Raw genomic sequence first — 21,515 nt, forward strand, 5'->3', positions numbered from 1 at the left:
TTAGAAAACACAAGTAGAACTGAAAGCCCAGGTTACAAATAGAAGTAGTAATACAAGTAGGGTGACATGAATCAAGTCATATACAAAGGGCAAGTCCTGAGTAATTACAAGGATGGCTGACAGTGACAAGGGAAGTGGACCCTGTTCCTGAGAGCTTACAGTCTAAAGGAAATCTGCACAATTCGGGTGCAGTTTTAATGTTGACTATGATGATTGACACCTATTTTCTATCCAGGCGCACCAATACTCTAGATTTGAAGTCACATGTATCTTACTATGTACACAACTCAAAAAACAAATAAGAACACGCAAATGTGCAGAAGCAGATATGCGCAACACAAATGGGCAACTTTTACGTTCAAGTCTAAACCACGGCTTCAATTAACACCAGGGGGTATATTTTCCAAACTTGCCAACTCTCCCGGGAATGTCCGGGAGACTCCCGAAATTCAGGTATGTCTCCTGGGAGAGCAGGCAAGTATCTCGCATACGACAACTTCCTCCTCAAAATGACGCAATTCACGGTGAATCGCGTCATTTTGGCCCCGCCCCCCGCAACAAAACCAGCATTTTGATGGGGGGAGGGGGGTGGGGGGGACGACGACAAAATGACGCAATTCGCCAGGCCCCGAACCTCCCGCCCTCCAACCATGCCCCCCCTGCCTGGGATCTCCCGGAATTAAGGTTGGCAAGTATGATATTTACTAAACTGCGGGTTTGAGAAAGTGGAGACGTTGCCTATAGCAACCAATCAGATTCTAGCTATCATTTATTTAGTACATTCTACAAAATGACAGCTAGAATCTGATTGGTTGCTATAGGCAACATCTCCACTTTCTCAAACCCCGCACTTTAGTAAATATACGCCAAGATCTTATATATATCTCTATGAAGCTTATTAACTAACACAGAGATAAAGCAATGGTGTGCATCACAGAACATCCTTCAGCAGTCTACTGTAATCAAACTAAGACAGAAATCTGTTTGGTTGCTATGAGTTACAGAACCTGTTCTACTATTATTTTATTTCCTTTGTTACCCAAAGTGTAGATACTTTAACACACAGATGAACAATATGCATTATTACTAGAATAGTAATAGAAATAAAAATAACAATGACATAAAAATACCTTCAAATTCTGGCCTGTCGCAGGCACCAAGCACTGTAATATCTTGTATTCGTTCTTATAGTAAGAAATCTGTATTAAGGCTCCTGGGTTTTATTTGCAGATTACTGTAATTCTATAAAAAAAAAAATGCTTGAAAAATATATTATCTGTAGTGACTGCATTGTTTCCTATCTAACAGATAAAGCAATTTGCTCTGGAAAAATTTCTCCATAATTGATGGGTTTCACTTATATTTCCTCTCCCATGATCCTCTCCTACCTATGTATTATTCATGACCATCCTGTAGGGCCAAGGAGAGGAGGGTGACGCAGGCTGGCGCTGTCCCTTTAAGAGCCCTCTTCCATCCTGCCATCTAGTCAGACATTCAAGTCAGACATGCAGTGAGTGCAGGCAGACTGCCAGAGAGATCACTAACATCTTCCTGTGCCACCCTGCTGCCAGTTATCATCAGACCTACCCTTAACCCCTTCCCTGCCAGCAGGGCCTAAAGAACTCACTTGCTGGCACCCGCTGGAATGCACTGAATTCATTCACACACCCAGAAATCCCCGGTAGATATTACATTATAAGCAGATCTTCTGCAAAACAACTGTTTTATTTTATAATCTCCTTTTTTTTTGCAGACACCAAGCACCTGCTGCCTGGCATCACAATGCAATGATGGTTTTTAATGCACATTTTTATCCACCAGAGGTGAATGTCTTATTCTCCCAGAGAAAGAGGACCAGGGTTAGGAATGCAATTCATTCATTGCACTCAAGCAATCCAAAATAATCTAACCTGCAATGCAGAGACAGTACAAAAGGCAAGACACACTTCCTGCTAACATTTCTTTCAAAACCTCCTATTATGCAGCTGGCATCTGGACCTGATCTCAGTCTGTTTGTGTCCAATGACCCCTCTTTTCAAACAGCACCCATTCACCAATGGGCCTCACGGAAAGCCTGCTGGATGAATTAAATAGGCAGCACTGGCCATCTGTCCTAAAGAGACGGGTTTCGGCTGCACTGCTTCTATTTCAATGCATCTAATACGAGCCCCCCTCCCCTTCCTCAACATTTGGCTCCACTCCACACACAATCCGCTGCACTTTAACCCCTGCAGCGCTGCGAGAGGGCGAGCATATATCAGCATTTTTAAACGCAATCAGAAAATATGAAAGAACGAAGGTTTAATCACTTGCCTGCACCGTGGTAAATATTCAGCCACAGAGATTAATCCCAGCTATGGGCGGCTGCAGTGTGGAAGAAAAACGCAGCCTTGGGATGACAGAGTGGATGGAGGTTTGAATTGCACAGGATAACACAGCCCATAGGAAACTAGGTTTGCAAGGAGGAATAGGCAGCGAGCTCCCTGCAGCTGGCAGCGCACGGGGAGAATGCAGAAGCCTTTTAGATTATTGGTGACACTTCCAGCACATGACAATATCCATCTGAATGGAAGCAGAGAGTGTGAGCGGACAGAGACGCATCACAGCTCCTCCGGCCTGGATGGACGCACATAATATAGACCGGGGGGTTCTATGATATATGGTGCAAATAGCGCTGCTGTGTTGTAAACCTTCAGAACCAATCAGATGCTTTGGACCAGCCTATTGCAAGACAGACAAATAGAATGCAAAAGCTTGTTGCTATGGGATACAGCACCCTAAGTACATTACATGTAGAAACAAAGTAGCAAAATTTTTAAAAAATGCATGATAAGGCCAGAAACGGATATTTTTAGTAGAGCCAATTATATGTATCCTATCACCTTACACAGAACGGAGGCAGCCATGTTCTGGGCTGAACCAATTATTCATGAGAAGGCAGCCTCACAATTCACTAAAAACTAGTGGCATCATTCAGCCTCATTTAGGCCTCTAGTTTGTAGCATATTGACAGGAGGCATTTTGCGCAGTGTGCCTCATTGAGGTCCCTAGTTCTTATTTAAATTGACATGCTGTAAATTGTACTTTGCGCCTCACAGACTGCACTGTGTGCCTCATGCCTCCCTGATATTCCTAGTTTATAGCAAAAATTGATAAGATACAATTTGCAGTTTGTGCCTCATTAATGTCCCTAGTTTATAACAAATTCACAGGCTGCAGTTGTCACGTTGTGCCTGACGCCTCAGTCAGTTCCTAGTGAATTTACAGGCTGTTTTCTCATATATCTTGGTATTGGGTGCGCCTATGAAATACCTGCCCCTGTCACTTCTTTGTGTAGGTGACACTTTTAGAAAAGATGTTACATTTGAAATTTGTGGTATAATATTACATCTCACACCTTAGTACAGATACGACTAGTCAATTACTTTCATTACTATCATTTTACATAACGCAATCTGTATTTTGCAGCATAGCTTTTACTTTCACACAGATAGAATTGAGCAAATAAATTTTAAAAGTTATCTTTTTCCATATGCTGAGGTATTGATATTTATATAGGGACGTTCCCTTCTCAGTATGGGGTCTATTTATGAACCTTAGTTTTTTTGACTTGATACTTTTCAATCCTTATCTCCTTGATAAGGATTGAAAAGTAACGGCTATGTATTAAAAAACTTCTCAGGGACAGCAGTGCCGATAACCTGCCGTCCCTGAGAAGTGACTCACCTGATCATCGCAGTCTTTTCTCATTTTTCAAGGCTGCGATGATCTTCTCTTTTTTTTTTTTTCTTTTTTTGTTAGTGCGCATGTACCGACCGAATAGTTGGTGCATGCGCAGTAACATCCTTGCCGGCAAAACTGCAGGATGATTGACAGGAAGGGATCACATGATCCCTCCACACATGCGCTGTCCAGCTCTGCTCTTCAGAGCAGAGCTGGACAGCGCGAAAGTTTTCAGATATGTTAATGTCCGCCAGCTTCAGATGGCTCCGGCTTCAGATGGTTCTAGCTTCAGATGGCGTACATTAACATGTAAAAAAAAGAGAACATTTTCTCTAGTTAGCCTTTAATACATAGCGGTTCTGAGCACTTCCCATACACTGTTATGGGGAGTGCTCAGAAAAACGATAGGAAATGCAAAGCAGCAGATATCTGCTGCGATGCTTCAATAGTACATAGTGATTTCACTGTTGTTTTCGGGGGTTTACCACAGAAAAAAATGCTTGGTAAATAGACCCCTATGACTCTTAACAACCGAATTTCCCTAATGATGCAAAACAATAGTTAGCTACTGTCTCTGAATTGCTAATATTGCTGAGAAAGACCAATCATTCTTTATGATTTAAGATACTTGGAGTCAGAATGGACTATGTAGAATAATTAAGCAAAGAACTGCAAGAAGTACAACTACTACGTGCCAGCAGGATTTTACAAGCATAGTTCCTACCATTATTCTATTAATGCTGTGGCTATGTTATAGGGGTCATTTCTGGGGAGATTAATGGAAGCATTTTTCTCTCCCGTCGCTCTCTCTCTGCTGTCCCCCTCCAACAGTCACTACATTGGCTCCCCATGGCCTACAGAATTAAACTTAAACTCCACACCCTGATCACCTCTTCTCACTCCCGTCTCCAGGACTTTGCCCGGGCTGCTCCCCAGCTGTGGAACGATCTTCCACGTTCCATCAGGTTAGCATCTACTCTCAAAGGCTTCAAGCGTGCCCTCAAGACTCAGTGCTTTATTCAAGTCCATCAGTCCTCCTCCTAACTCCCTTGTCCTGGCTCTCTCCCCGTTAGTACCACCCTATTTGTGTCTCCCCCTTCCCTTTAGGATATAAGCTCTCAGGAGCAGGACCCTCTTTCCTTGTGTGCTCCTTCTACTATTCCATCACCCCCTGTACCTCTTGGCCCGCTTCCCTAACCCTACTTTCTTAAGCTTCGGCCTTCTTCTCGCTGATTTCTACCATCCCTTTCACTCATTGTGCCAGTAATAATTTAATTTGCATCACCATGTTATCTATGTGTTTGTGTGTATATATTTTTCATTTTTTGTTCTTTCTGTATCATGTTGTGTCATGGGTCACTGTTTTCTGTTTATGTCATGTACGGCGCTGTGGACCCTTTGTGGCCTCTTATAAATTAAAGATAATAATAGTTATTTCCCTGGCTCCTTAAAATAGTAATCTCTCATGGGCAGAGCCCTCTATCCTATGGGGGGTTCCATTGGTTGCGATGTCCGGCTGCGCACATTGCTGGTTAGTACGGTAAGGAATCTTCGCTCAATTCTCCTCGCACCTCTATGGGCTGAGAGATTAAATGCGCAGAGATTCCATCCTCAACATGGGTGCAATGTGCATCTCCGTGGCCTGTTCACCGGAGACACATGGCGCTGAAAAGAATCTCCCCCCTCGGTCTCTTTATTATTCTGCTACCCACGTTCCTGTTATTTATACTATTTTCAAGTTCTTCAGGTCTGCAGGATTATCTTAAGCGATACGGAACCCGTGTCACTATATAAATAATCAATGATGATCGAGCTATGTGGAACATCGCTATAACAGATTGGAGACATGGTCGGTGTGTTATCGTAGACTGATTTTCGTGATGTGTTCTTGTGTGGAGCTCTTCTCGTTGAGTAAATCACAGGTCCCGTCATATCTAAGAGATACTAGTTATTGCTCGGTAAAGCCAAGTCTTCTTTAAATGTTTTATACTAAGGATGAGCGGGCTAGGATTCCGCTAATCTGAGCCCACCTGAACAGTGCGGATCTGACGGGATCCGAGCACTGTTCGGGTACTTCCGGCCGCCAAAGGAATCCGAAACAAGGCTATGACATCCAAGTCTCGCGTCGGATGTCATAAATACTCACCTTGCGGCCGCTATCTTCATTTCGCCTAACATCAGGGAAGAGGGAGGGTGTGTAGGGTAGTGGTGCTCCTGGTGATCAGTGCTCTGTCCTTGCTGAGTCAAGTGGTGCTTTATGCCTGTGTCCAGTGCTCTGTCCTTGCTGAGTTCAGTGGAACTTTGGCCAGTGTCTGTCCTGCTGAGTCCAGTGGTGCTTTAGTCCTGTGCTTTGTTGTGCCAAGTCCATACAAATTTAATAATTATTAAAATCTCTTAAAAATTACAAATGATTTTTTTAAAAATTATACAAAATTAATAAAAAAAAATAATATTTAAGCAGTTCTAAAGAATAGGTACTGCAATCTATATTACATTTACTACGTTCATTCTTTAAGCAGTTCCAGAGAATAGGTACTGCAATCTATATTACATTTACTACGTTCATTCTTTAAGCAGTTCCAGAGAATAGGTACTGCAATCTATATTACATTTAATACGTTCAATTTTTAAGCAGTTCCAGAAAATAGGTACTGCAATCTATATTACAAGAGAAAGTGAGGGAGGAGCTGGTAAACCATTGCGATTCCACCAAGCATGTAGCTCTTGTGGATGAAGCCCTTCGTACGCTTTGCCAGGATCCGAGGGTGGTCAGTCTTTTAAAGTCAGAGGAATACATTCTGGCCACCGTTCTCGATCCTCGGTTTAAAGCGTATGTTGTGTCTCTGTTTCCGACGGACACAAGTCTACAGCGGTGCAAAGACCTGCTGGTCAGGAGATTGTCCTCTGAAGGACTGTGACATGCCAACAGCTCTACCTTCATTTACTTCCACACCTAAGGCTGCGAGGAAAAAGCTCAGTTTTCCTAAAAGACCCACTAGTGGGGATGCTGATAACATCTGGTCCGGACTGAAGGACCTGCCAACCATTGCAGACATGTCTACTGTCGCTGCATTGGATGCTGTCACAATTGAAAAAATGGTGGAGGATTACTTTCCTGACACCATCCAAATAGACATGTCACACAGTACATATTCTTACTGGCAGGAAAAAAAGGCAGTTTGGAAGCCCCTGTACAAACTGGCTCTATTTTACCTGAGTTGTCCCCCCTCCAGTGTATACTCGGAAAGAGTTTTTAGTGCAGCGGGGAACCTGGTCAGGGAGCGGCGAAGAAGGTTGCTTCCGCAAAACGTAGAAAAAATGATGTTCATAAAAATGAATTATCAATTCCTCAATCAAATACAGCACTGCCCTCCAGATAGTACAGAGGGACCTGTGGTTGTGGAGTCCAGCGGGGACGAATTGATAATGTGTGAGGATGAGGAAGTACACACTGAAGGGGGCGAGGAATATGAGGATGAGGACGACATCTTGCCTCAGTAGAGCCAGTTTAGTTTGTACAGGGAGAGATGAATAGCTTTTTTTGTGTGGGGGCCCAAACAAACCAATCATTTCAGCCACAGTAGTTTGGTAGGCCCTTTAGCTGAAATGATTGGTTTGTTAAAGTGCGCATGTCCTATTTCAACAACATCAGGGTGGGTGGGAGGGCCCAATGACAATTCCATCTTGCAACTCTTTTTTAGGCATTATGTGCTCTTTGGGGCCTAGTTCTATCGCCATCAGAGATAGTCCTGCAGGCCATGTCACCGGCACAGCTATGTTGGTGTTAGACATGCGTCCGGTGTCCGCCATCTGTGCAGTGGAATTTAGACCAGTTGGAGGAGGTATTGTGGCCCCGGTACCAAATTGGGTACCGGGGCCACTCCACTACGCAGTCCAGATAGCTGCGTATCAGATATTAAAATACATTCAGTGTTGCTGCCAAATCTAAAAATAATTAAAATGCCCTGTCATCATCGAAAACAAGAGGTAATGACGTGCTAGAACTCCATCCTCTATATGCTGCAGAGGATGGAGGAGCAGAAAAAGGCCATTCAAGCCTACACAGCCACCTACGATGGGCCACGTGTTTGTGCCGCCCACTTGTGTCGCTTAGCTTAGACATCCAGCTACCTCGGTGCAACGTTTTGGACTAAAAACAATATTGTGAGGTGTGAGGTGTTCTGAATAGACGGGAAATTAGTGGAAATGATTGGTTTTGAGGTTAATAATAGCGTAGGAGTGAAAAGAAAACAAAAAAACTGGATTTTAGCACCTTTTTATGCTTTTTTAAAAATAAATCAGAACCCAAAACCCTAAATCAGAACCAAAACCTTTCATCAGGTGTTTTGGCAAAACAAATCAGAACCCAAAACCTCAAGCTAATCAGAACCCAAAACACCAAAAGTGGCCGGTGCACACCCTTATTCTATACTATATGATCTATTCCTCCATGATTGACTGATACTTTTACATAAAGGCATTGCTGATAAATAGATCTGCCTACTTAATAACACATTTTTAAGTTCTAAACAGCAGTAGAAATCTGATTGTGCATTTGGGACAAATTATCTGTAGTTTCCAATGATAATAAAGGCGTCTATCCTTGACAAATTGTGTATGTTCTGTATGTGAGGGCTATATAGTATATATGTTATATAGAGATACACTCAGTATAATGGTCCAGGGACTTCCAGACCCCCCCGAGTTACATGACGTGTATGAAAGGACTGGTCTCGGGGGGGGCAGCTGGCTCACACATAAACCCTGACCTCCCTGTGAACTTGACCCATTGTATATACCAGATAGATCTCCAGGGTCACAGCAGGCCAGTGTGGCTTGTATCTATAACCCCTTTCACATGTGCATTTTTATAGTCATTCGCACCTTTTTTTAAATCCGAGATGCAAGTGCCCAAATCCCACTTTTAAAAGGCTGTGTTAAAAACCTGCGTTTCACATTACCCGGCATTGTCAGATGGGCTTTATCCATAATGTGAGAATATTTTCCAGATATAAATGGTTTACAAGCAGCATATTTATAAAACACACGTATTTATACATATGTAAAAAGAGTTCTCCGTGTTACACATTAGACTTGACAATATTTCATAGACAGCGGGTGCACATCTTAACGCTCCATAACGTAGATTTACTAAAACTTCTAAAAATGAAATGTGGAGATGTTGCCCATAGTAACCAATCAGATCCTGGCTATCATTTTCTAGACTGTACTAGATAAGCGACGGGCCGTACCTGCAGCTCTCCGACCTTCCAAAGGGCCGCAATGAGGAAGGAGGGAGAGCAGACTACACTCCTCCCTCCTCCGTTATGCCGCGTGATCGTAACCCAGAAGTCGCCTGCTCCTGATCTGCCTTATTCTCTGCTAAATAGAAAATAAGATCAGGGGTAAGGCTGGGAGGCCACAGGTGAAGGCTTGGTGGGCCGCCTGCTGCCCACCACTGTACTAGATAAACAAATCTGATTGGTTGCTATGGGCAACACCTGCACTTTTTTTACATTTTGTTTTTAGAAGTTTTAGCAAAGGGATAATAAATAATTAATTAATTATTCAACTTGAATTCTTGGCATGATTGTATTGCGAAAAGTGGAATTGTTCCAACCTTACTTGACTGAGCAAAATTAAAATTTCAATTAGACACTCTCCAAACGCCTGCTTTTATAACCACTTGTCAGGCAGAACGGTGGCTTAGTGCCTCACAGCACTGGGGTCATGAATTTGATTCCCAACCATGGCCTTAGCTGTGTGGCGTTTGTATATCCTCCGCCTGTTTGCGTGGGTTTCCTCCGGGTGCTCCGGTTTACTCCCACACTCCAAAAACATACTGGTAGGTTAATTGGCTGCTGATAAAATTAACACTAGTGTGTGTTAGGGAATTTAGACTGTAAGTTCCAATGCTGAATACTGTAATCACTGGACTCTCAACCACAGCATGACCTGACCACTGGACATGATCATAATATAATTCTATTACACTCTATACAGACATAGGACACTACACCCCCAACATGACCTGACCACTGGACATTATACTTGTTACTTGCACCATAATAAAGGAAAGAAAAACAAAGTAAACTAAAATGGAAAAATGTTACGTGAAGATGGGGTGGGAAAAACTGAGGAACATGATTTAACCAAGGCTATATACACAACGCCACCTTTGTTTTCAGTAAGAACAGGACACACCTGAAATTCAGCTTTTACTACACTAGGTGTGTCTTGCTTTCACAGTACAGTGGTTTTATTTACCATAGAGATCGATGATCCCAGCTGCAACAGTATTTTGAGTAAAGCAGTCTGGCTAGTGGAGTGGTGGGCTCAGTACCCTAAATCCTCCAGTCATGTAAATCTGATCAGGGGGTATATTTACTAAACTGAGGGTTTGAAAAAGTGGAGATGTTGCCTATAGCAACCAATCAGATTCTAGCTGTCATTTTGTAGAATGTACTAAGTAAACGACAGCTAGAATCTGATTGGTTGCTATAGGCAACATCTCTACTTTTTTAAACCCACAGTTTAGTAAATATACCACCAAGTTATCTGGTACGTGACATAATATTGTAAAAACATTTTTCAGTTGGGGAATACCCAAAAAACAGGGGTAAAATATTTGGCATAAATCTTTAAAACTTGGGACTTACCCTGGGAATTAAAGACTGCTGGCCACTATGAAACCCACCATTTCTATTCTACTGCACACGATACGTCAGTCATCTGCAACTAATCTACTCTTTCCAACCACATGCCATAAAAGCTTTGGATGATGCATATAGTATCTCTGTTACCACATAATATTTTTCTGAGTGTAGATACTTTAATTCTCTTCTGGATGTGTGATCTCCAAAACACCAGAACCCAGAGGGCTCATTAAGTGGCCTTTTTTCATTACGCCGTGGATTAAACAGGCAGGCGTGCACTCCATGGTACTAACGTCTCAGTTTAAACTGATACATTCTTGTTTGGGGATATTAATATTTAATTTCCACCACAACAATATATCTGCCAGAGGTGCTGTGTAACTAATGGGGATGGATCCGTCTCTGCCAAGAATATTAATTGCCTTATAAAGGTAAGGGCTGGGATATAGGAGTGGGTTCCTGCATATGTATTCACAACCAGGCAATACCTTATGTAGTTTCAATTTTATTTATAATGAGCCATCAGCTATAGGCAGCTGATGAGATACACCAAACTGTTTTATTATATTTTATTACAGTTCTTTAACTTGTTACAATTGAAAGGAGTATCACTTTTTTAAAAAAACTAACAAAAAAACAATTAAAAGTTAGTATAAAACTTATTGAATGGTTATTTAGTTTGTTAAATTGGAGCCCTGCAGGTAGCAGCGGAATGTTCAGTTCTGTAACTTCAAAGAATCTCACCAGCTACAATGTAAATTCAGACAGGCGGACTACGGTGATACAATCATCATCATCAGTTATTTATATAGCGCCACTAATGCCGCAGCGCTGTACAAAGTCACATCAGTCCCTACCCCATTGGAGCTTACAGTCTAAATTCCCTAACATACACACACAGACTAGGGTCAATTTGATAGCAGCCAATTAACCTACTAGTATGTTATTGGAGTGTGGGAGGAAACCGGAGCACCCGGAGGAAACCCATGCAAACACGGGGAGAACATACAAACTCCACACAGATAAGGCCATGGTCAGAAATTGAACTCATGACCCCAGTGCTGTGAGGCAGAAGTGCTAACCACTGAGCCACCGTGCTGCCCCATACAATGAAGACAACATGGGCAATGTGGCACATTGTACCTCATGCCTCCGTTAGGTCAGTAGCTTAATGTGAACTGATAGGCAACAAATAATGTAACAGCTGCAAATTAGCCACCTCCAGGTTCACTTTACAGTAGATACGCGGCCGACTGCAGCTACACATTTGCACATGCGGTATTGTGCTATGTATACATGTTGTGTGTTTATCCAGGGTGCCCCGTCAATAGGCAACTCAGTGTGATTATTGCAGCTAGATCCATTTTAGAGTTTAGTTTTATCAACTTACAGTTGTGTGTGTTTTGGGTCTAAACAAGGCCCAGAGGCCACATCATGTTTTCATTGTTACTCGTCTGTCTTACTTGAAAGAGTTTTTTGAGCCTTAGCTGACATATGAAAGGGGCATTAAAAAGAGGAACCAATTATTTTTAATGGCGTCGTTCACACCACTTTGTTACAACCTTAATGGTGCTTTAGAAATGTGAAAATGCAGCATGTCCTATTTTTCAATAAAAAAACAAATTCTCACTACAGTACAAAGTATAGAAAATGCAAGAAAATAACTTACATTCATTATTTTTTGTGTTACCAACCCAGAACTGAAAGTGATGTTATGGAAGAAATGACTGTTGTGTCAGACCTGACATATCACGGGGCCTCCAGCATTTATTACAAACATGCTGTTGTCCGATACCAATTATCTCACCATCCACCTTGGAAATACTCTATGTATTGACCTTTCCAAATTAAAAGTTAGGCAGCACGGTGGCTTAGTGTTTAGCACTTCTGCCTCACAGCACTGGGGTCATGAGTTCAATTCCCGACCATGGCCTTATCTGTGAGCAGTTTGTATGTTCTCCCTGTGTTTGCGTTGGTTCCCTCTGGGTGCTCCGGTTTCCTCCCACACTCCAATAACATATTACCGTAGTATCAAATTGACCCCAGTCTCTCCCTCTCGCTCTCTCTTTCTGTCTGTGTGTGTGTATGTTAGGGAATTTAGATTGTAAGCTCCAATGGGGCAGGGACTGATGTGAGTGAGTTCTCTGTACAGCGCTGCAGAATTAGTAGCGCTATATAAATAGCTGATGATGATAACTCCTGATAATAGAAATAAGACTTCTACCTGAAATAAGCTGGTGAAGACATATTTACAGACATACTGAGAATTACTGACGCTCCTTAGCAGCATTTGATATGGTGCCATGCAGGAAACAAAGACGTTACTCATTCAGGGCCTGATTCATCTTCGAACGCAACTTCAGCATAAAAGAAAAATCGAACAAAACGTGCACCTACTCCCATAATACAAGTCGATCTCAAGAAACGTTTCCATTTGAATCCGGGTATAAGTACGTTCTGGTTATATCTTACATGCCGTACGCAGACAGACAGAACAGACTGCAGGATAAGAACATTTATATGTGTCCCATCAGAACGCATTTCATTCAAAAAATTATTTGAATGAAATACATAAATCAGAATGTTCTTAACGCATACTGTACATAAAATGCATCTTTATCATTTCTTTTAATGGCATACACATGTAGCATGCAGACATGGGAGAGACTGGGGTCAATTTGATACTAATATGTTATTGGAGTGTGGGAGGAAACCGGAGCACCCAGAGGAAACCAACGCAAACACGGGGAGAACATACAGACTCCTCTTCACTATCAGTCGGCACTTACATCTGTCCTGTAGCTGGTGCCAGTGATACAGTTAAAATACTTGTACCTGAGAGATGCCCAGAGCTTGAATTGCACGAGCACTCGACCTTGGCCCTCACTGTACATTCCCTAGGTGCACCCGGCCCCTTCCCATCCCTGCTCCACCCTACAAGTCGCAGGCAGCGGAAGTGTCATCTGCGTTCAGGCATGAATTGGATGCACTTGCGTTCACTGGCGTAACCGTTTCTGAGCATGGGTTGTGCAACTTCACGCAAGACACAACACCCAACGGGACTTATGTCCCAGTGTTAGGCATCCCCTAAAACTGGTGGTAGCAGCGGTCCTGGCTGAGGGCCTCAACACACACAAGATAGATAAGTAATATGCAGGGGGGGTATGTGCTACACGTAGGGGTAAGAAACATGTTCCAGAGCTGAGGGGGACGAGAGAAATGTGTTCCACTATATCTCCTATCTGTCCCGATTTTGGATGGACAGTCATGATTCGTGGTCCTCAAAAGGGGTGGGGCTTATGCAGAAATGGGCGGATTCACCCAAGTGTGGTTGTTTTGGTGGCAGGGTTTGTGCGTATTGGGGTGGTGGTGCAGAGATGTGTGGATGGGGGGGGGGGGTATTAGACGTGGGGTGTACATAGCCGCCCAGCACACCCATCTACCTCCACAGGGACTTTTTAACACTGTTGAGTAGTATGACAATTGCAAAGCTGCCCCTCTTTTCCTATACTAAATTCTAAGATTTTACATTTTTAAGCGCGCTGCGTTTTATTGCGGCTCCTACAAACAAGTGCGCTATAACAATATGACCTCAGACTAAAAAAAGAAAGTTGTGTTCTCCTGATTTCTAGGTAACAGAAAAAGGAACGATGTATAAAATGCAGGTTTAAATGGATTATACCTGTGTCTCTCAGCAGTGCAGGTTTTCCAGGTGACAAGGGAAATAATTACACCACCTGTGGATCTGTTACAATGTGTCAGTCAGTAATTGAATACACCTGTGCTAGAGCAAGGAAATATGGAAAACCTGCACTGTTAGGGGTACTGAGGACCAGGTTTAAGAAACACTGGATTATACTACTAACAACACATTGCTTGCTAATTACACCAGAGACTGGTCCGTTTTACAGGTATGAAACACACAGATCTGCACGACCTCCGATCCAACCAGCCTTTCCCATCTGAACAGTCACTGGGAATCAGTAAGTGTTGTGCTAGAACCAGACCTTCAGCAGAAATCTGAACAGTATTTCTTATAGTATCGAAGCTAAACAAGACAACGGTATTTCTGTACAGTCATTAACACATCCTCATCCATCTACAATTCCTTACACATTGTACTCGGTATTTGTCATCCAGAAAACCGCTCAGAAGACCCTGTCTAGGGACCTGTCTCCAAATGTGAAGCTTTGACCTACAGGCCAATTGATTAACATCCTCTCAACATTTAAATGCCAGGAGAGAAGCGGCAAGGATTCAGAAATACATAACCGGAACTGAATTACCCGTATACAGTAACGCTCTCTATGCACGATTACAGCGGCAGAGATCCTAGCTTTGTTTGATATAATATGATTAGACTCCAAAAACACAGTATTCTATACGCTTGGAACCTGCCAGATGACTCACAGGAAAGCTAACGCACCGATTGTTTAACATTCTTGTTTATTGTCTTGTCTATTATATTATGTGACTTTTAGGTAAACATTACACTTCCCGCAACAACTGTTTTTAATTGTTTGAGGATATTAAGTGGAGCATTAAGGCTGTTAGTTTGCGATTAAAAGTTAAACAGCGTATTTTCCAGAGCTAATTGGATACTCTCTGGTCATCAGAAAGACATCTACATGGACTCCTGACACTTCAGTTATGTTTTATTTGACTATCGCAAGCTGGAGAAGTCTCCTCTTATTTAAATCACTACAAGCTAGTTACTAAAAGGACTATAAAGCTATGTTCAACAATGCGCTTTCCAGGCAATATATCACTACAAAGAAATCAACAAGGTTGATTTTAATTAAATTGATAAGCTTGGTTGTTACTACATATTAATGTAGAAAAACGTCAGATGATAATTACAGAGCACTAATGTACAGAAGGAATTTATTTCTTATTTATCACGTATTTTAGACAAATAGGTATTGCTCAGTTCTTATCCCACAATGTTTTATGAAATACGACATTTAGAATCGGACCAATGTCATTTCATACGGTCATCCCTGCGGGCAGAGCCAGACCAAGAGTTAAATGTATCAAACCTTCTGATTGGTTGTTAAAGGCATTCTAGTAGAGATGCTCAGGCTCGGTTCCCCAAAAACCACACACCCGAACTTAGCAGATCCGAGTACCGAGCCAAGCCAAGCCGGATCGGTACTTTCGCGCGCCCTTGAAATTGAAAATGAGGCAAAACGTCATTGTTACTTCGTTGGATCTCGCGAGATTTGGATTTGCCTGGGTGTGTGCGCACTCCCGCTCTCTGGAGGGTATGCGTATGAATACTGCCCAGGTGCAATGAGTATCAGCCATGCAAATGAATGCATGCTGGTTAAACATTCAATAGGTTTCTTCACATATGTTTTACTGTCTAATAAAAGGGAAAATAAGCCTTTATAAATAAGATATCGCTTTGCTTTAAGATTCATTTGTTTTATCGGTTTCCAGCCCGCACACCTTATACGATCAGTAATTTATAGCCGTCCAGCATGTATTTTTAATGTTTGCAATTAGGAAGCCAGTAACGCTGGCCAATCTGCCACTGTCATCCTGTTCACACTAAAATCACTGATGTGCTCTGGCTGCTGCATTATGGCTGATAAAAACTGGTAATATGGTCTAGCACCCTGGACTTGTTCTGAAACATTATCATCATCAATGTGGGAGAAAACATATGGCTTAATAGCAGGAATGGAATATATTTTGACTTTCTTTAAAATGCTAACATAATACCTTTGATGTTACGTTAATATTTATTACATTAATTCTTAACTATCTTCATTTTGATTACTAGCAAGGCACCCTGTCAATACCTCTGTAGACACCAGCCGCTGAGAGGGAAGGAGTCTAATAGTCCCAGCTACTATGTAGAGGTTCCTGGTCATTCAGCGTCTTTCTGCTTTACTTTATAATGCAAAGAAGTTGGGTTAGGGAGGGTCTGCGCAGTGGGCTGGGTTTGGGAGGGTCTGCGCAGTGGGCTGGGTTATGGAAGGGTCTGTGCAGTGGGCTGGGTTAGGGAGGGTCTGCGCAGTGGGCTGGGTTATGGAAGGGTCTGTGCAGTGAGCTGGGTTAGGGAGGGTCTGCGCAGTGGGCTGGGTTATGGAAGGGTCTGTGCAGTGGGCTGGGTTAGGGAGGGTCTGCGCAGTGGGCTGGGTTAGGGAGGGTCTGCGCAGTGGGCTGGGTTATGGAAGGGTCTTTGCAGTGGGCTGGGTTAGGGAGGGTCTGCGCAGTGGGCTGGGTTATGGAAGGGTCTGTGCAGTGAGCTTGGTAAGGGAGGATCTGTGTAGTGGGCTGGGTGAGGGAGGGTCTGTGCAGTGGGCTGGGTTAGGGAGGGTCTGCGCAGTGGGCTGGGTTATGGAAGGGTCTGTGCAGTGGGCTGGGTGAGTGAGGGTCTGTGCAGTGGGCTGGGTGAGGGAGGGTCTGTGCAGTGGGCTGGGTAAGGGAGGATCTGTGTAGTGGGCTGGGTGAGGGAAGGTCTGTGCAGTGGGCTGGGTGAGGGAGGGTCTGTGCAGTGGGCTGGGTAAGGGAGGATCTGTGTAGTGGGCTGGGTGAGGAAGGGTCTGTGCAGTGGGCTGAGGGAGGGAGGGTCTGTGCAGTGAGGCTGAGGGAGGGAAGGTCTGTTTAAGTTTAATTTTCTAAATGTCCAACTAGCTTTGGGTCTCTGGCTGGTATTGAATGGAATTGAGAGGAACAGTATTTGGATGATTAAGAAATTCTACACCACATCACAAACAAACAAGCAAACAAACAATCTCTTCACTAGACCTCGTCATTACCCAACCATGTTTGATAGACAGCCCTTGTAGCTTCAGAGTTACAGGTCGTTGGACTTGACGAAGTTGTAGAGGAAAACAAAATTGGATCTATGAACTTCATATCATTGAGGGGATTCCTCCCTCCTCTGGCACACACACACACACATATATATATATATATATATATATATATATATATATATTCACACACACACACATACAGATAACTAGCCTGACAGTAAATACACAATTCACAAAAGACAACAACACTCTGACCCCCTGACCAGCATTGCTGTGTGACTGTATCATATAGCCCACTAATCACTTTTTACCTTTTTAATTTGGATGGACAGACAAGCAGTACGTAGACTTCATCTTATGTGTCCGACTCCCATTGAATCATAGATTGTAAGCTTGCGAGCAGGTACCTCTTACCCGTCTGTATAACCCAGTATTGTCTATTACTATGTTCGTCCCCAATTGTAAAGCGCTACAGAATTTGTTGGCGCTATATAAATAAATGATAATGATGATGCTGAATATAGCAAACACTGGGGGATAGGCCCACACCAACGTACAACTGTAAGTTATGAGTTGTGTTATGAGGGGTGTTGAAAAAAATGTAATGCAAGGTAGAAAGAATAGTTTAAGCTTAGTTTTATTAGTTTTATTATTCTTGCATGAATATGACACAGCCATAATGCAGAGACAATGATAATATTTGTTCACTATATAAAAAATGAACTTTCAAATTTTATGTCCTACATCTCTAACAAGACCTCGTTTTATTTTCTTGCAAATCATCTTGGACAGGTTGTACCAGGACCAAGATTCGCTTCCTCTTTTTCTCAATTTAAGCAGAAGCCACGAGAGATAAATTTCATGTGGGCCGTACATCACTCAGGCTCCTGTGCCTTAATTCATCGTCTCAATAATAATACTCAATTCCTTTTCCTGGAGGGTTCCCAATAAATCTCCATAATAAACTCAAAAGTGGCTTCTACCAGTTATTTGTTTAGGAGACTGGAGAAAACAGGAAGCCAGTTGGATTGCCATGGGGTGGAGAACGGAGGGGGGTTCGGTTGTCCGTCGGAGGACGTGATGAATATACTATAAGCTTGTATTTGGTGGAGAATTTTTAATGGAATGTCAAAGACACAGTTCTGTACTGCTATAAAGTTTTTAAAGAAAAGGACATTAAATCAAACCACAATCGTCCTTGTTTAGAACAGAACAATAGGTAACACTTCCATCATGTTATGAAGCTTCTAAGTCTACTCTCAGTAATGATGGATGGGGGACACAGGCTAAGTGCTGCTTGGCTGCAATACATGATAGGAAATTATCATTGCTGGAAGCTGTAGAAAGTAACCAAGGTATAATGTATAAAGGATTTAAGCATTTCAGGTTCAACGTCAACCTTCCTGACCACCAGTAGCCGCTCACGGGATGCTAAATACATGCAGATACAGAAAGGGGTGGTTTCTAATGGGTGGGGGCAGCCAGACGATCATTAGTATCCTGCTTAAACAACGTGAACATGAACTAGAAAGTAAAACTGAGAAGTTTCTGTGCCAAACCACTCGCCCGTTGCTTATTCATGCCCCTCTTGCACTGTCCTGTAGAGTACTTTAAGGCAATGTGAATATACATTATAAATGCACTCAAGAGTGTATTTGCACTTATGCTAAAGCTGAGCCCCCCTCACCTACAGACGCCTACCTGACACACTCTTAAATATGACTTATAATAACACCCACAAAAAAAGAAATACAAAATTAAATGGTTATATACAAAGAAATACAATTCATGCACTCATCACTTCCTAAGTATATTCTGATCAAAAACTTTCCCCAATAAAATATACAACAGCACAAGACAGAAGATTATTATTATTATCTTTGACTTATAAGGCGCCACAAAGGGTCCGCAGCGCCGTACATTACATATACAGAAAACAGAACCGAGACACAACATGATACACAAATATATACAAACACAGGTGACAGGGTAAAGCAAATTAGATTATATCTGACAGATAGTGCAAGGGATGGTAGAAATCAGCAAGAAGAAGGCCGAAGATTAATAAAACAGGGAAAACAGGGCTAGGGAAGCAGGCCAAGAGGTACAGAGGGTGATGGAATAGTAGAAGGAGCACACAAGGAAAGAGGGCCCTGCTCATGAGAGCTAACATCCTAAAGGGAGGGGGAGACACATAAAGGGTGGTACTAACTGGGGGAGAGAGCCAGGACAAGAAAGTTAGGAGGACTGATAGACTTGAATAAAGAAATGAGTGTTAAGGGCACGCTTGAAGCCTTTGAGAGTAGATGCTAACCTGATGGAACGTGATGGCACATGAAATAGCAACAGTCAAATTAGAACATATCACGTATACAAAATGCTATTCCAGAAAAGGAAGGTTTAAAAGTCTGTTTCAGATATATACAGTGGTACGGGAATTCAGCTGTGAGTATGTTGTTATTACGCTCTTATTAACGAGAAGACAGGTGATATCGATCACTTCTTCCAAAATACACTAAGTAGACTTTCATTATTGGAAGTCAAATGACTAGACTAATATATCGGGATATAAAATACGATTATTCTTTCTGGAGTCTTAGGTTGGAGTCTGCCTCTGATATGTGAATATATTGTGGTCTCTCAACACAAAAGGAATCTGGCAAACTTCTTATGAGCCAACATCTCATAAGAATAGTCTGTGCTCTATCACTCTACGAGAACATCGTCTGGTTTTGGTCCAAAACAATATAATTCATCTACAATTAACAAACAACTATAACCCCGATTTCGGATCTCCATTCCAAGGTCACATTCTAGGTTCACCATTTCCGCATATGCTTATAACATACTTAAAAGAAAGCATTAGGCTTATTCTTCATAAGCAGACTGGATAGAGTGCAAGCTCTGCTGTACTATTCACATGACCCTATGTACTACAGTCATGACGAGCCCAAAAACGATGGAGACAGTTGTATTTTATTTTAAAAGGCGTTACTCACAAGGCACTGCATGGCGGTAAAGATTATCTCGAATTATTTGCTGCAGTTCATGGTCGGGAGATGCTTTCTGGAACCTCTGGTTTAGGTAGTGCCTCAAGTCCTTGTTTAGTCGACTTCCTAATAAAAAGAAATGTAAAACAGTTTATTAACACTCTCTGTCTTTGTAGAAGGTGAAGCTGCAGGTTGGACCAAAATTTAAACATTAGAGAGAAATTGAGGATATTAGTCTGACATGTATACAAAACACATGAAACTTAACCTACCCAAGCAGTCTAAACATCCAAAATAAACTGCTGGATCCTTAGGCGCTATAGCTTGTCACATAAAGTCAATCCATAAAACTATAGACAATATGACAATAATAAAACCTTACTCAAGCACACTAAGGCTAGACAGCCAACTCCCAGGTTCCATCGAACCCAATACAAGCAAAATATAAAAACAAAAAAAGTCTTTTTAATAAACTATAGAACTATTATATTTTGGAAACCTGCTCATCTTATCTATTATTTAAAGAGAAGAAAAGAGAAAATCTTAGACAATTGATAGGCTGCGCGGCAATGGATATTGGTCCAGTCGACAAAATTGCCGAATCTCCTGTTGTGTGTAGGCAAATGGAATTTGACAGTTTTACAATGAAGACAGTAGGAGAAGTGGCGGTATGGCGTACCACCGTATACCAGCCCACTTCCACCACGGATACAGACATGTAAATCAAAGTAAGGTATTCAAATGGATGAAAGTGGCAATAATTCTCTCAAGATTTTTCTTGCTTTATTTACTTTTCTTAATTAAGAATAAAACATCTGTCTTCCAGTTTAATAGTCACTGCAATCCAACAGAACCGGTTTACAATGGCTCTATTTAAAATAGTCTTTTAAAAACCTGTGAAAGACGCGAGCTGGGGCAAATGCACTTTTTAATTAGAATATACGATGCCAAGAGAAAACACTTACATCGAGGACGTTATTGTTCACCGAGAAAGATTTGAAGTGGATGCAGGAAGAAAAAGTTGCAATTTCGCATTCAGCAAATTAAATTGTACAATATAAGCGCCGGGTAATGTTCTTGTTATGTGTGTGCATTTATAATGGGGGGATTGTGATGACACAACAGGGTAGTGCATGTAATTTAGAGAAAATTAGTTTATCTACTCAACACGGAATTCTTAAACTGAATAAAAAAAATACAGCCGTATTCTGTAGTGCTAATAACTTTCTGTCTCATCATAAAACCGCTACTTAAAAGTAGAAATACATGTTCTTTCTAAAGACCATAAATTCTAGCTCCTTAGATTTGATAACTCAGACTAACAAGCCAGGGGAATGGCTCTATTCTACCAAATTAATCACTAATTTCATCCTAAT

The 21,515-nt window shown here is 42.0% G+C and overlaps 1 protein-coding gene across 21 annotated transcripts in view; it reads right to left on the reverse strand.

Annotated features, from left to right (window-relative positions):
- Nucleotides 1-21,515, reverse strand: part of MAGI1 (membrane associated guanylate kinase, WW and PDZ domain containing 1) — a 364,494-nt gene that overhangs the window by 166,733 nt on the left and 176,246 nt on the right. For all 21 annotated transcript variants that reach the window (XM_075183397.1, XM_075183396.1, XM_075183389.1 and 18 more), the window contains exon 2: nt 20,149-20,265. In XM_075183397.1, the coding sequence (XP_075039498.1) occupies nt 20,149-20,265 (117 nt within the window). The remainder of the gene's footprint in view (nt 1-20,148; nt 20,266-21,515) is intronic.

Source organism: Mixophyes fleayi, chromosome 8, assembly GCF_038048845.1.
Source record: "Mixophyes fleayi isolate aMixFle1 chromosome 8, aMixFle1.hap1, whole genome shotgun sequence".
In the NCBI taxonomy this organism is placed as follows: Eukaryota; Metazoa; Chordata; class Amphibia; order Anura; family Limnodynastidae; genus Mixophyes; species Mixophyes fleayi.